Raw genomic sequence first — 14,494 nt, forward strand, 5'->3', positions numbered from 1 at the left:
TTGAAAGTGTGCTGCAGTTCTCCAAGTCGTGTGTGTCGCTACGGCTGGTATTGGCGAGGACGCCACAGTTTGGAGTTTCCTCTGCATTTTTTGGGCCATTTCCTGTAGCCGTTTTTACTTTCCTTTCAGTAACAAGGAACAAAGCAGCAACAATGGTGACTGGAACAAAGTCTGCTAGAACAAATGGACCTAGATGACCAGATGATACCTTTAATTATGCTGCAAAATCGATCGAGAAGCCGGCGGCGTAGGTGCTATGTGGAACCGGTGGGAACGCTGATTACATCATCACAGCGTGAGACTAAAACGGACCAATCACGAGAGATGATCTCCGCGGCATTCTACGCACGGCAACTATTTTTGCCGCGTGCGCTTCAAGCTACGCAGAGGGCCCGCACGGGCCAATTCGTCGGTCACGTGATGCAATGCGGGCGTTGTCGGCACTGCGACCGCGGGAGTATAAAGAGGCCTTTATTCCGCCGCGGAGATATATTCACAATTACATCTGTGTGTGGCTGGTGGATGTGTGGAATGGATCTCGCTGCCAGTGGTGAAGGAGTACGAAACGGCCTATGACGACAACGAAACCCCTCCCCAGGAAAAACTCATCGGCTCTATACGATTCACGTAAATGGCCTATTTTGAGTTAAAAACGGTGAATTACACCGAAAGCCAACTGATTTGCATGTATGGCAAAGATGTGTGTCCATTGGTAAGCCTGGAGGGGAGGATCTCAAAGGGAGATAAATTGTGCCTAGGATGCACACGCATTCTCATGTACATCAACACAATTAGTAGGCACTTAATCCAATTCAATTTGGTGTCTTTACAACATTTACTCAGTTTGGCTTTCAAAATCCAATTTTCTTTCTCTACTGCACCACCAGATTGAGGGTGGTAACTACAATGTGTTCTGAGGTCAAATTGTAACGTATCTGAAAACTGGTTCATCACTTTACTTACAAAGTGTGTGCCGTTATCAGAAGAAAGTTTTTCAGGGATTCGGCATCTGGGAATAATTTCGGCCAGGAATGCTTTTGCCAGAAATACTTGAATCCATTTAGAAAACATGTCTACCATAACTAGACAGTATTGTTTGCCTTTACAGGGTGTCAATTGTACAGAATCTGTCATTAGCTGCAGAAGTCCAAAAGCCCTTCGTAAACCACTGACTCTGAACTGCAGCAATCATCCCCCCTTTAGACACATGGTCTAACCCATATGTCAACCCATGTGTCAATTTTGCATAACAAAAAAAACAGCATGATGAGGGAGGCAAGGCTTACTATTTGGGCCCATCCAAACACCATCCACAAAAGACAGCACGGGACAATTCACAAATGTCTCACAGTATCACAAACACTAACCTCGTGCCTCATTGGTGGATAAGGAAAGGAATTGTTTTATAGCATTTGGTTCCATCCATTAATGGAAAAATTATAATAATCACTGGTGCAGCGTAGGGTTGGGCATCGTTTGAATTTGATTGATTCCGGTTCCGAGTCCGGTTCCTTATTTCGATTCCGGTTGCAAACGATTTTGTTCGCTGCCGCCGCAGTTGGACTCAAGCACATCTACGTGTGCGTTCTTCGTTGGTTTTTGCCGCTTCTTCGTTGGTTTTCACCACTTCTTCTTCGGGCCGGCAGACTAAGCATTAAAACTGGGAACCAAAATTTTTCAATTTAAACGATTCCGGGAGAACCCGAAACGTTAGTCGCGTTTCCAGTCGGTGGTCGATTCTCGATGTGCCGTGTGAAATTACTTTTTGTGCCAAAATGGTGAGTTCCGGTGCGTACCCTTCAAAATAAAAGGCTACAAGTTTAAAACAGGAAGTCAAGTTAAAACTTGCACATATAAACCATTTGACGTGATGCAACAGTTCCAAATAACGATTTTAACAATGCTATATTTAACTTTTAGCTAAAACATTAATTAATAAATATTAAGTCAATTGGGTTAGATCCACCCACATTACCTTTTAGTTCATAGGTTTGATATTCATACTGGTTATAAAGAACCCCGAGTCAAATGTAAATTTTAGTCTTTGCTGCGGGCTGCTATGAAAATGTTCATAATTTGGACACCCTTTATTTAAACCATGAAAACGTTTTTGACCCAGACCCCTAAAACAATTGGAATCAAGAATTTTTTGGAACCGGAATCGGGACCGGACTCACTCAAATTCAAACGTTGCCCAACCCTAGCCACTCCAGACACCCAGCTATTTGCATGCAAAGTCAACTTTCCATAATGTGTGCCCCTTTTTAAGTCAAAGATCACTGGAGGCAATGCAGTGGTAAATAGATGGTTTAAAGAATGAATATGTCTCCATTATAAACAAATAGACATATTTTCTTTTGGTCTTGTGTACATCCATTACAGGCAGCCTGTGTCCCCGTGATGCTAAGTAATGGCTGGGAGCTGCCTTTCTCGGAGATCATTGACTGGAACACTGCAGCTGTCATTGGTGATGAAAGGCTGCTTCTTCAGGTCAACATACATATACACATATAGACTTTTCATATTCACTGTGTTTCAAGTGTTTTGTCATTTGCACTTTGGGAACTGGGATCTATGCGTGCCAAAATTCCTGTGGAGTTTGTCATGGCAATGTAATCTTTGTTTGAGGAAAAATAGCCAAAATGATGATGTTTCTCTTTCTTTTGGAGGTTATTAAGCCCATAACATTTTGTTTGTATCACAGGTTCCCTCAACAGTTCGCTCCATCCACCCGGATACAATTCTCTCCCTGAGACAGCACACCCAATTCTTGTGGGAGGCCTACTTCAACTCTGTGGAGAAAATAGTTTTGACCACACTGGAGGTATGACACACATTCACGTTTACCATAACTAGCATTTGAGGGTACATCTATTCAAACGTGTAGTTTGATCATTTTAATGCTGTTGGGGTTTATTTCATTTCAATTGCAATTAATGTTGTGGAGTGGTGGCGTACGGGCCAAACATTTTTACATGAATCTTGACAGAGACCCACACAGTTTCATGTGAAAGTTGTATGTGTTTTTCCATGTGTAATGACAAATATTGACTCAGTGTTGTGGCTATTAGTCTTGTCATGTTCTGTACTTAGGCAATCAATCTTGTCCTTTCTTTGTTTCAGAGTCTATTTATCTGTATTTATCTTTCTAAGTACCAGTCTAACATGTTGCTCTTGGGTTTAAATTACTTGAGCTTTAATGGCTGCAAAAGGACAAGGTTTACAGGGTTAAGGTTCGCTGCAAGGTGGGATTTGTAAGTCCTTAAACATAAATATAAGAATAGGGAGAGAACAAAACTGCCAACCGTAGGAAATAAGCCCAAGTGAAAGGAACAAATAGTAACAGAGAAGCAAAAATACTGCTTGTGCCACAACAAAAATGTCCACAACGAACATAGGTTCCAGAATCTTAGGATTGAGCAACTCGATTGCCTTTTACAATGGCCAGGTCATTCTGCTCCAATTTGAAGACTGCCTTGTCGGCATAACATTGTGTTTTCACGATGATGAGGGTGTGTGCTTCAGCAGAGCAGATCTGTACAGCAATACAAATACTTCAATGTGTACAGATTTCATTTTAAGTTAATCTAAATATAAAATTCATGAACAGTAAACGTGCGCCAATGTTTGGAAAAAAATAACTAAATAAGGTACATCGTTGTTTAAGCTTATGGGGGGAAATGTTGTCTGATTGTCCCGAACTTTACTGTACATTGGTAGCTAAAGGTAGACACACCACAGAGAAAAGTAATGTTAACAAGCCTGCCAAATTTGAGTGAATAAAACAAATCGCTAAATACAGTATGTACAGCAAAATCAGGTTTCAAAATGATCAAAATGTGTTACCCAACAGTAAACTACTAATTATGTAGTTTGATGGATAGGGTGAGCAGTTTACGAGCTATAAACAGGGGTATACCGATCCAATTTTTGAGATAGGATATCAGTCCGATGTCAGCAAAAAAACAAGATCTAGAATCTCCGATTTTACCACTCTAATACAAGCAGTCCATTCCATGCTCCACTCCAGCACTTCTATCCAGCAGCACCTGCACGGCAAGCAGATCCCAAGGGATCACAAAAGCAAAAGGGGGGGGCTGTGTCCGCCGTTCTATAGATCACAAGGAAGTGAATTGACCCCATCTCGCATGAAAAATAACACCTGTGATTGCTGCGCCTACACAGTGGGGGCTGAGGACCACACCCCACCCAAGGGTTCCAGGGGCCCAACGCTCACCAGGGGAACAATAAGGGTGGCTCCCCAGAGAGCAGTCACCGGGCATGAGAGTAGAAACCCCAAACAGCCATCCAGCCAGAGGGGCCCGCCCTAGGAGCACCATGAGCCTAGTGGAAACCCACCTCCTCCCTGTTACTATGACTAGTGCCAAGTCCCCGACTGGCAGTCATTGCCCCTACCCTGTGCACGAGTGGCCCAGATTGGTGGACTGCATTAAAATCTGGAGTGGCCCGTGAGAATGGGTTGGAGGGTAGGGCTGACGGAGGGGCATTGCTGCCCCGCAGCCAAACCCCCCCCCCCCCAGAGATTGTTGCATGTCGTGTACGAGGCACTAGACTGACTACAGCCAAGTGCAGAAGAAAAAAGTGGTTAAGTCCACGGGAGAATGCGTGCGGTGTAAGATTAGACAGGACGCCCATATTTTAGGGTTGCTCCACCCAGGGAGCATATCTGGTTTGAGAGTGCATAACTGAGAGATTGAGTGGATGGGAAAATGCCCCCAGCCAGAAAAGCGCGTAGCTGCGTGCCTTTTCTGAATTATGCACATGGGAAAAATTGGCCTATATTGGCTAAAGTAGCCATTGTTTTATACCTGTCATTTGATACTTAACTTGAACTTTTTTTTTTTACTTTTTTTCTTTTTTTAAATGTTCACTCTCAAGAATATTGAATATTTTATTACGTAGCCCATGGTAGTTATTTGGAGCTGCATTTGAACAGGGTTATTTAAAGGGTTGGCTTATTAATGGAAAATGTTGCATAACATCCTGAAATAAGAGCACTAGCTGTAAACAATGAAAGAACATTTAAAAGTAGTGATTCCGCCTTTATCTTTAGTTGCATGAGATGATGTGACAGCACAAATCATTTATTTGTATTCTGTAGAATGGTTTCATTTCAAGTGATGGAGACAGGCTCTGATTTCTTCCAGGTGTCTCACTGCGAAGCCATATTCGCCTCACAAGAAAATGTTAAATATAATCCTTTTGACTCAAACAATAAACAGAGTGTTGGTACACAACTAATGTGGTCATAGCCTGACTCTGTCCTCTGTTTCTGCAGATCATCCAGGACCGGGTGCTGCAGCACACCTCGAGGAGTAACCTCATGTGGAACAGTCTGCCTGGAGGTCTTTTCACCTTGCCCCAGTACTCAACATACCTTGGAGACTTTCCTTTCTACTACGCTAAACTTGGTGAGTAAATTATTGATGCACTGTGTTTATGTTATAAATCACATGAATGACTTTTCAGTCATTGCATAACACTGGAACAACTGGTGTGTGGCCGCTGTTGAATGGGAGGATCTAAGTTATGTACTGTACTATTTAATAATTTAACTTGACGGAATAGGCCAGCCTTATTACATGTGTGCTTTGTTAAGTGGCCAATTATGAGTCTTATTACTAATCCCAGGATTCGATTCGCTAGCATGTCTTTTATGGGCGAGACTTATGAGGGCTGTTACTAGGTTAAATCAGAATAATCTGCAATACAGCAAGCATAAATGTTTTTAGATACTCGTAGTGTTCTAGGACGAGAGAGGCACACACACTTATTCTGTGCTTGGAATTTGATTGTGTCCCTGCTGTTTACCAGGTATCACGACATACCCCAAGTTTACAGCTGTCATTCACGTGGTGACCCCACTTGTCTCACAGTCCCAGCCAGTCATGAAACTGCTTGCAGCTGTAGCCAAATCACAGTACTGTGCACAGGTGAGGCAAACCAACTGAAGATGTGTACATCGTTGTGTCATGGCAACATAAAACAGAATTTGCCTTTCAGCTTTAACTATTTCCGTCAGGCATTGATTGTATTTATATGGCTAGTTGCGATTCTGGTGGGGAAGTGGCATTTATCTATGACATTACAAGGTAATTTTGCCAGTGTATTTTATATCTAGACGACTGCATGCAGGGCTGGTTAGGCATCCATCCATTTTCCGTACCGCTTATCCTCACTAGGGTCGCGGGCGTGCTAGAGCCTATCCCAGCTGACTCTGGGCGAGAGTCTGTGTACTACCTGAACTGGTCGCCAGCCAATCGCAGGGCACATATAAGCAAACAACCAGTCGCACTCACATTCACACCTGTAAGCAATTTGGAGTCTTCAATTAACCTACCCTGCATGTTTTTGGAATGTAATCAAATTAAAGTTCCTTCCATTTATCAAAAGTTGGCAGACTTGACAAAACATTGTTTAATGTATGACTTGCTATCAGGGCTGTCGTAAATTCCATGTCAATGAATTTTGTTTTTATATATTACTGAATAATCTTCAAATTGTCAATTTTCTGTGCAGTTTTAGTTTCTCTGACATGCACCTAAAGTTAGTTTAAGAATCATTGTCTTTATAATGAAATTGTGCCTTTTCCATCTCTGCATAATTGCTACACTAGACAAGGATTTTCTGGACTCTGTAGATCTATAAAGCATCATTACTTGACAAATCTTTCCTTTGTGCAGGTGATAGTTGTGTGGAACTGTGACAAATCTCTTCCCGCCAAGCACCGCTGGCCTGTCACCTCAGTTCCTGTCATTGTAATAGAGGGCGAAAGCAAGGTAAAACCCACATCCTAATCCTGCTGTCCTTTGGTGTTAGGACTCCAACATTTACATTGTGTGCGAAGAGTTGAAGGGCCCTTTGAATTGTGATGAAGCTACAAAATGTCTAAAGTGTAGAATTCATGCAACTATTTTCCTATCCCATTTAGATTGGCTTGCACAATCAGAAATGTTTGTGTCTTATTTTTATTCAGAGATTTTTGAAAAAAAAAAAGCTGAGTTCCAAAGTACCGTAGGATTTGTTGATGTTCCTTCTGTCTGTTTTGATCACCATCAATCTCAAGTTTGAAATTAGTTTTCTTGTGTATCATAGTGAACACTGTATTTTGAGTAATTTGCAAAGTAAAAAATGTTACTAGTAGTTTTGGTAGAAAACGCCACATGCCTCATATTTGGAACAGTGTATTTAAATGCAAGCTCAAATTTAGAAACAATTTAGTTTCATTTTATTTTTAAAATTAACAATGCCACAGGTGAAGATTGGCGACTGGCTCTCAAATGTTAAAGGAGCTGCAACAGTAGTCAAAAAAATGTTTTACAATGACATTCCTAACATATTGTGTGTTATAAAAAGAATCAGCACTCATTAAAAAGAATTCTAATGTTGCTGCCAAGGTTGGAGCCTGTCTTCAAGAGAGTTCTCAGTATGTTAACACCATGATGCTACTTTCAAATAGTTTCAGTCTTCTTAACCCAAACTCCAGGGCCCCTTAACAGTAGGAAAATTGGAATTTTGCCATTTTGATGTTTAAGGTCATTGCGGGCACAGGGACATATCACACATTATATACTTATTTGTGTAGGGCTCTCCTGGGAAGGAAACATGTCCCATCATTATCCAGGTGTCAGCTTGTTTAGTTGTCTGACTGCTATAAACACTGCGAGATGGAACTACATTAAGTGACTGTTTGCACTACCAGCTTGTTTGTAGGGCTTGTTGTTGAGATACAGTAACAGCAGTTACTCCATTCAATGCCAGTGTTGCAGCAACTCCACTGGGTCCCCATCCAGTACTGCATCCAATTTAAAATATTTCTCCTAACTTTTAAGGCCATTCATAATCTGGCTCCTTCATATCTATAATAGCCTTTTCCATATCAACATAACCTCCCGCACTTTCAGATCCTCCCGTCTACCTCGCTATCACCCGGGCCTGTCTGTCCACCATGGAGAAACTCATGACCACCTGACCTCCTCAACACCGATTAATTTACTTTCTTCAGATCCTTACTTCAAAATGACATTAATGAGAAGAGGATACACCATTTAGCCTAATCTGTTAATAGTATTTTTATCTTTACTCACTTTCATATATTAATCATTTTTAATCAGCCTCCATCCATCCATCCATCCATCCATTCTCAATACCGCTTATCCTGTTCAGGGTTGCGGGGCGCTGGAGCCTATCCCAGCTGACTTCAGGCGAAAGGCAGACTACACGATGAACTGGTCGCCAGTCAGTCACAGTGCACATACAGAATAGACACGGACAACCATTCACACTCACATTCACACCGTCACTGATTGGGAACTGAACAAACCCTGCCCGCACAAAAGTCAAGCAAATGTACCACTACATTGACTTTTAATCAACCTTTGTTTTATATTTATTTGTCATATTTTTATTTTTTTAAAGCTTTGTACAGTGTATTTGAGTGCTTAGAAAGGTGCCCGTTAATAAAATAGTTACTATGATTTATTACTCATTTTGGCTGTTTTTTGCCTTACACATCACACCAGGTTATTAGCAGCCGCTTCCTGCCGTACGACACCATCCCCACTGATGCTGTGCTCAGTCTCGATGAGGATACTGTGCTCTCCACCACAGAGGTTAGGGCACAACTACAGCAAATGTTCTGTTCAGTGTTAAAGGACTGTGCTTGTTAGCGATTTGCAGGTAGTGAACCCCTGTTTATCGCGGGGGATACATTCCAGACCCATGCACAATAGGTGAAAATGTGCTACACAGTATAGCGATACCATATACTGATGTTTCACCCCTCCTATACATTTAAACTTATTAAAACACTTTAAAACTTATTTTTATGTATTTTTTTAAATAGACTGTAAACATATTTGAACACAAAAAAAATAAATTGCAAGTATAAAATGTATAGAAAGTATCTGCGTACATTCATGCGCCTTTACAAGGCTGGTTCTGTTTGGTTGGCGTGGGATGTTGACAAGTGTGCGATGTTGTCAAGCGAGTGTCTGCGTAAAAGCTGTGGCCGACAGCAGCTTTTTCGGTTTGATTCCTGAATCGACAAACAAATTAGCTGGTTCAAACAGAATTGGTATTTAAAGAGTCTTCTTTATCACGGGGTTCACATTTTGACATCGGAGAGACCAAGATGACACTTATACAGTAATTGATGAACAGTACTTCATCATTGCGGGGCTTCAAACAGGATGTTCTCAGAGGGAAGTGGCCACTGAGGTTAGAGTCTCACAGAGTGTCATCAGCAGGTTGCAACAGAGACACTGGAAGATTCACAGAAAGGCATAGAAGTGGACGTCCTTGAATTTTCATGGCTCAAACGCCGGTTGTGAATTTTGCCGTTCAGTTAAAGAACAGCACGTTTAGCAAAATATACTGAAACATTGAACAGTTGGACATGTTCAGTCAAAAGTTTAGAAAAGGTCATATTGCATTCTTCTTTAAAGTGCAACCAAGCTCATTTTCGTGTTTTGTTTTTAAATACATTAAATACTGTATGTTTGAAGACAAGTGCTGAAAACGTGCAAATACTGAGAATGATATAGTAGTGAAGTGTTGAGATATGGCTTAAAACTCTTTATGACCTTCTAAATTTTCCTAATTTTGTGGACGTGGCTAAAAACTAGGCGTAGACCTCACTATATTTAAAAAAAAAAAAAAAAAAAAAACATAAATACATTAATTAATTAATTAATTAATTAATTTTAAAAAAGCAAACACCCTTATTCCATGGAGTGGCCATTCAGTGGTATTGTACTTCCTTGTTCATAAACAGTGCCGTAAAAAGTATTGCCCCCCCCCCCCCCCTTCTCAAATTCTTATATTTTTGCAGTTTCCCCACTGTTTAAGATTATCAAATGTAAATATCAGACTAATAGAACCCAAGTGATCTGAAAATGCTGTTTTTAAGTTGTGATTTCATTGCTTCGGGAAAAAAAACTATTCAAAGCTACCTGGCCCTGTGTAAAAAGTAATTACCCCCCTTGTTAAATCATGATTTAATTGTAGCAAATCCCAATTTTTTTTTATTTTCTCTGATCACACACAAGCCTGATTACCTCCAGACCTGTTCAATCAAGAAATCACTTAAACAGAATCTGTCCCGACAAAATCAAGTCAAACAAAAGATCTAAAAAAAAAAAAGCTGCAACAAAATAACATGATCCAAAGAAATTCCAGAACAGTTGAGAAATAAAGTAATTGACATCTATCAGTCTATCTTTTTTTTAACCTGTCCTGTTCATCTCCACAGCCATGCAGAATGGTGGCTCTGTATGCCTTTTGTGCAGGAAAATGTTTGCTGTGCAACACGGGAGTTTGAAATACTTCCTCTGCTTTTTTTTTTTATTATTATTTTATTTATTGAAAAGGCAGCTGGACCGAAAAGGGTTTTAGGGGACAGAACGGCCAAGGGGAAAAGGGGTGCGACCCACACCAGAACAATAGCTAGACAGTCTAGGTATTTGATCACAAGTAACATTACAAAAGTCAAATTGTGTTCTTATTTGTGGGTGGGGGTGACACCCGATGAGGACATGCAACAACTAACCAATAGGACAAAATGAGAGAGGACAGAAAAGGGCGGGACAGGATGTGGGAAATGAGCAAGGCAGTGCTACTGATGAATGGTGCAGTGGGCTGCCTTCATAGTGTCTAAACACCTGTAAGAACCTGTGAGTTGATATCTTAATATAACCTGTGTTATTATTAGTCGTCCCAGCACAAGCATTTAAAGCCTCTAGCATGTCAATGGAACTTATTAGTGAATGAACAGCGTATCACATGCATGTTAGTCAACTGGTTTACAGAGTTGCTGAGCCGGCACATTGAGGAAGGGGGGACAAAGCCAGCGAGTACATCCCGCGGCCGACCCAGCCAGGGGGATGCCACCCGGGACCCAGGGCGGTCCCCTGGTCCAGCCAAAGCGTCTGGACCAGTCCCAAAGGGAGGGGCAAGGGTATTGGACTGCCAACCCCGACGCCCAATCCCACCCAGCGCGCCCCACCGCTGCCACCACCCCTATGACCCCGTAGAGCATGGGGGCCCCAGCCATCAACAGGGCCCAATCAAACAATTCTACAAGGAAATTTCACCTGAAAGCCCAACGTACATAACTTTTTTTCAGTAATGTTTCTATGCCATTCAGAGTGAAATAAACATCAGCAATACTGTACTACAGCATTGCGGTGACAATTATACAGGAATGAATAATACACAAATACCAAAGGCTTCTTCCTCTACTTGGCGCGCTACGGTACAAATGTACATACGAATATGTCTGATGGGAGCAAAAAAGATGAAGCTGTTCAATCTGTCATACACTCAGTTCCCAAAATGTAAGTTTTCTTCCTGTCGAGGTGGAGTTTGCCTTCACAGTGTGGCGAAGCTTCCCAGACCGTATCATTGGCTACCCAGCCCGTAGCCACTTCTGGGATAGCAACAAGGAACGTTGGGGCTACACTTCCAAATGGACCAATGACTACTCCATGGTGCTGACTGGAGCTGCCATCTATCACAAGTACTTAATCCTGTCGTCCTCACTTCCACTCTTTCAGAGACTGTTCTCTTTTACTCAACACATACTCATTGTCCTCAGATACTACCACTACCTGTACACCACATACCTTCCAGCCAGTCTGAAGACCATGGTGGACCAGATGTCAAACTGTGAGGATATTCTGATTAATTTCCTTGTGTCCTCTGTCACCAAGCTTCCCCCCATCAAGGTCACCCAGAAGAAACAATACAAGGAAACCATGATGGCTCAGGTGAGTGAGGCTTTGCAGTGTCGAACAAACGTTGACTCAGGTGGCCAAAAAATTCCACCCTTAGTATTTTAACAAGGTGCTATGAAGTATCCAAATAATACATATGTAACTGTCTTTTGCAATCTTGCCCTTGTGTCCCCTCTCCCTACAGAGCTCCCGGGCTTCTCGCTGGGCTGACCCGGACCATTTTGCTCAGCGTCAGACTTGCATGAACAAGTTTGCCAACTGGTTTGGCACCATGCCACTGGTTCATTCTCAGATGAGACTCGACCCGGTCCTCTTTAAAGACCAGGTCTCCATACTGAGGAAGAAGTACAGGGACATCGAGAGGCTATAACACTCCAGAGCCCCCCCTGCTCTCTGGACAGAACGGTGAGAGAGTGTGAGGGGGATGTCCATTTCTTATTTTGCATAAATGGGTCAATGGAGAAGCAATTGAAACTGAAACTGAAATGTAGGTAGGAAGCACAGATTTTGCAGACACTGCACACACTTTGTGTCCGCTGTATGGCATCTTATGTTTGCTCTCTCATGTTTTGGGCAGTAGCAGAGCGTGCAGGTCCTTCTCCAATTGAAGGCACTGAAGGCCTAAAACTTCCTGACCTTAAACTGGAATTACCAAAGTCCTGGAATTGGATATCATCGCTTTCTTAACTTCCCCATTTCAAAACCAACCAAACTACTGCAGCACCCTGCAACTGTTCCCCTCAGTACACTATGCACACGTTCATGAACATTTTGCTGATTTTATAATGGTCAGCACTAGTCTAATTTCTATATTCTACAGAAGAGGATAACACTATTTTGGATGTGTTTTTACAGTTCTAGGTGTTTTTTAATGGAGTGCTGCTCCTGCTGTTTCACAAGCAGTGACAGAGTGGATGAGGAGAGCAATGACAAGCCCTTCACCACAGTTAGGATCGTATTCTGCACAGTGCCTCAACATTACCCTTTTCATTTGGGAGTTCAAATAAAAAGACGTGATCCAAAATGAGCATCTCGCTGCTTTTACTTGTATTTTCCTCATAATTGGTGATCTTTTTTTTAAAGTCCTTATTAACTGACAGGGAAAACTATAATTGGATTGAATATCTAAGAAACAAACCTAATTGTGATTGGTGTTCTTTGGCTACTTGAGAAGACCATAAGCTGCCTGCAAGGTTCTACGACACAGTATTCACTCTGTGGCCAAAGATATTCACAGCCCATTTTGCTGATTTAGCCACTAAAATCTATTCCATTCATCAATATTGTGTGACCAGTGAACAAAGGTACTTGAATATATGCTGGCTTGAACAATAATAGGAGATCAAACCAATGTGGAAGTTTTGCGAGTGGAGTTTTTTTTTTAATATAAGCAATACTTCATCACGTATAGTCATTGACAACCATATTTCATTTAGTCCGTTGACAAGTATGGAAGTCGCTCGGGTCCACTGGTACTCAAACTCTGTTTTGTGTTTTGGTTCTAAAGAGAGTAGCTCTGACTATCCTAACATGATATCTGACCAAGTGTTTGATGTTATTCTTATTTCGACTGACTGCTCAGAAAATTCAAATTTATACAACACAGCACTAATTCTCAACTCTTTAAAAGACCGTTTTTGTGATTGACCTTGGCTTTGTACCACTGGACACATTACATTTAGCATACCAGTTTTAATACCAGGATATTTGGGAGTACAGGGAGTAGTCCATAATTCAATAATCTCTTAAATATACATTAATATAGTCAGTCATTTGTGTTATTTTTTTTAAGTTCTCAATTTTTTTTATGCACTCAACCAATTTGTGTGGACACACCTGTGACTCCAAACTTTTACTTACACAAGCTTTCCATTTCTGCGTTCAGGTGACATATCAGAAAGTGTAATGTGACTGAATTAACATAATTTTACAACTGCATAATCAAGATAAAGCAAAACGGATGTTTACGATGTAAGCCAGCAACACTTCTCAGTTTCCAGAATGTTATTATACTCCATTAACTTCAACCCTCTACACTTCACCCCAGTATGTGCCAATAATTCTTTTTGTTTTTACATCACTGATACTGTATGGGGAATGCCATGTATTCCTATAGTTATTGGGTTGTTTTGAATGTTTCTGTGAGAGTGTGTTCTACTTCAGAGAATGTGCTATTTGTTGTTAAGCAACAGTTCTTGTATTGCTAAACCCAATGCTATCAAGAGTGAAGACAGGTGCAATATTAAAGACGATTTAGTCTTTTTTTCCTTTCATTCTGTTGTTTTAGAGGCTGTTATATATACTGTATATATTAATGTGCCTTCAGAAAAACATTCTTCCCTTAAGCTTTTTTGTGTGTGAGCCAATTACCATTGGTTTTAATTGTATTAATCAATATCCATTCATATGTAAAGACCATTATTAAACACAAGAATGCTCTGAAGCACATCTGTTACTGACATTCCAACTTGTTCTCTTTTTCTGAACATTTTGTGATCCTGTGTGATTGACACTGACATATGCAGTATATATACTGCCTTGTATTTTATTTGTGAGAACCAAGTGGCGTCATACGTTTCCTTATTTTCTGTTCATGCAGTGCATATTATCATAATGCCATCTTCACTTAAAATACTACATTTGTAGAGACTGATATGGAAAGACAGAGTAAAAATCACATTTTTGTACAATTTTCTAAAATAAAGTGCAAAATCAAGAAATAAAACATTTTAAATAAA

General features: G+C 41.0%; 1 protein-coding gene across 7 annotated transcripts in view; it reads left to right on the forward strand.

Moving 5' to 3' along the window:
• Positions 1–14,494, forward strand: part of LOC133479328 (exostosin-1a-like) — a 45,445-nt gene extending 30,951 nt beyond the window's left edge. Inside the window, exons 3-12 of one of the 7 annotated variants that reach the window (XR_009788914.1) lie at positions 2,383–2,490; positions 2,705–2,824; positions 5,300–5,432; positions 5,836–5,954; positions 6,705–6,800; positions 8,544–8,633; positions 11,379–11,539; positions 11,618–11,789; positions 11,941–12,247; positions 12,334–14,494. Coding sequence is in view for 3 of the 7 variants with exons in the window: in XM_061776134.1 (XP_061632118.1) it covers positions 2,383–2,490; positions 2,705–2,824; positions 5,300–5,432; positions 5,836–5,954; positions 6,705–6,800; positions 8,544–8,633; positions 11,379–11,539; positions 11,618–11,789; positions 11,941–12,126 (1,185 nt within the window). In the remaining 4 variants the exon portion in view is untranslated. Of the gene's footprint in view, positions 1–2,382; positions 2,491–2,704; positions 2,825–5,299; positions 5,433–5,835; positions 5,955–6,704; positions 6,801–8,543; positions 8,634–11,378; positions 11,540–11,617; positions 11,790–11,940 lie in introns of all 7 variants that reach the window. The other 6 variants (XR_009788916.1, XR_009788913.1, XR_009788915.1 and 3 more) reach the window with 6 other exon arrangements.

The sequence above is a fragment of the Phyllopteryx taeniolatus genome, chromosome 6 (genome assembly GCF_024500385.1).
Source record: "Phyllopteryx taeniolatus isolate TA_2022b chromosome 6, UOR_Ptae_1.2, whole genome shotgun sequence".
NCBI classification, from domain to species: domain Eukaryota; kingdom Metazoa; phylum Chordata; class Actinopteri; order Syngnathiformes; family Syngnathidae; genus Phyllopteryx; species Phyllopteryx taeniolatus.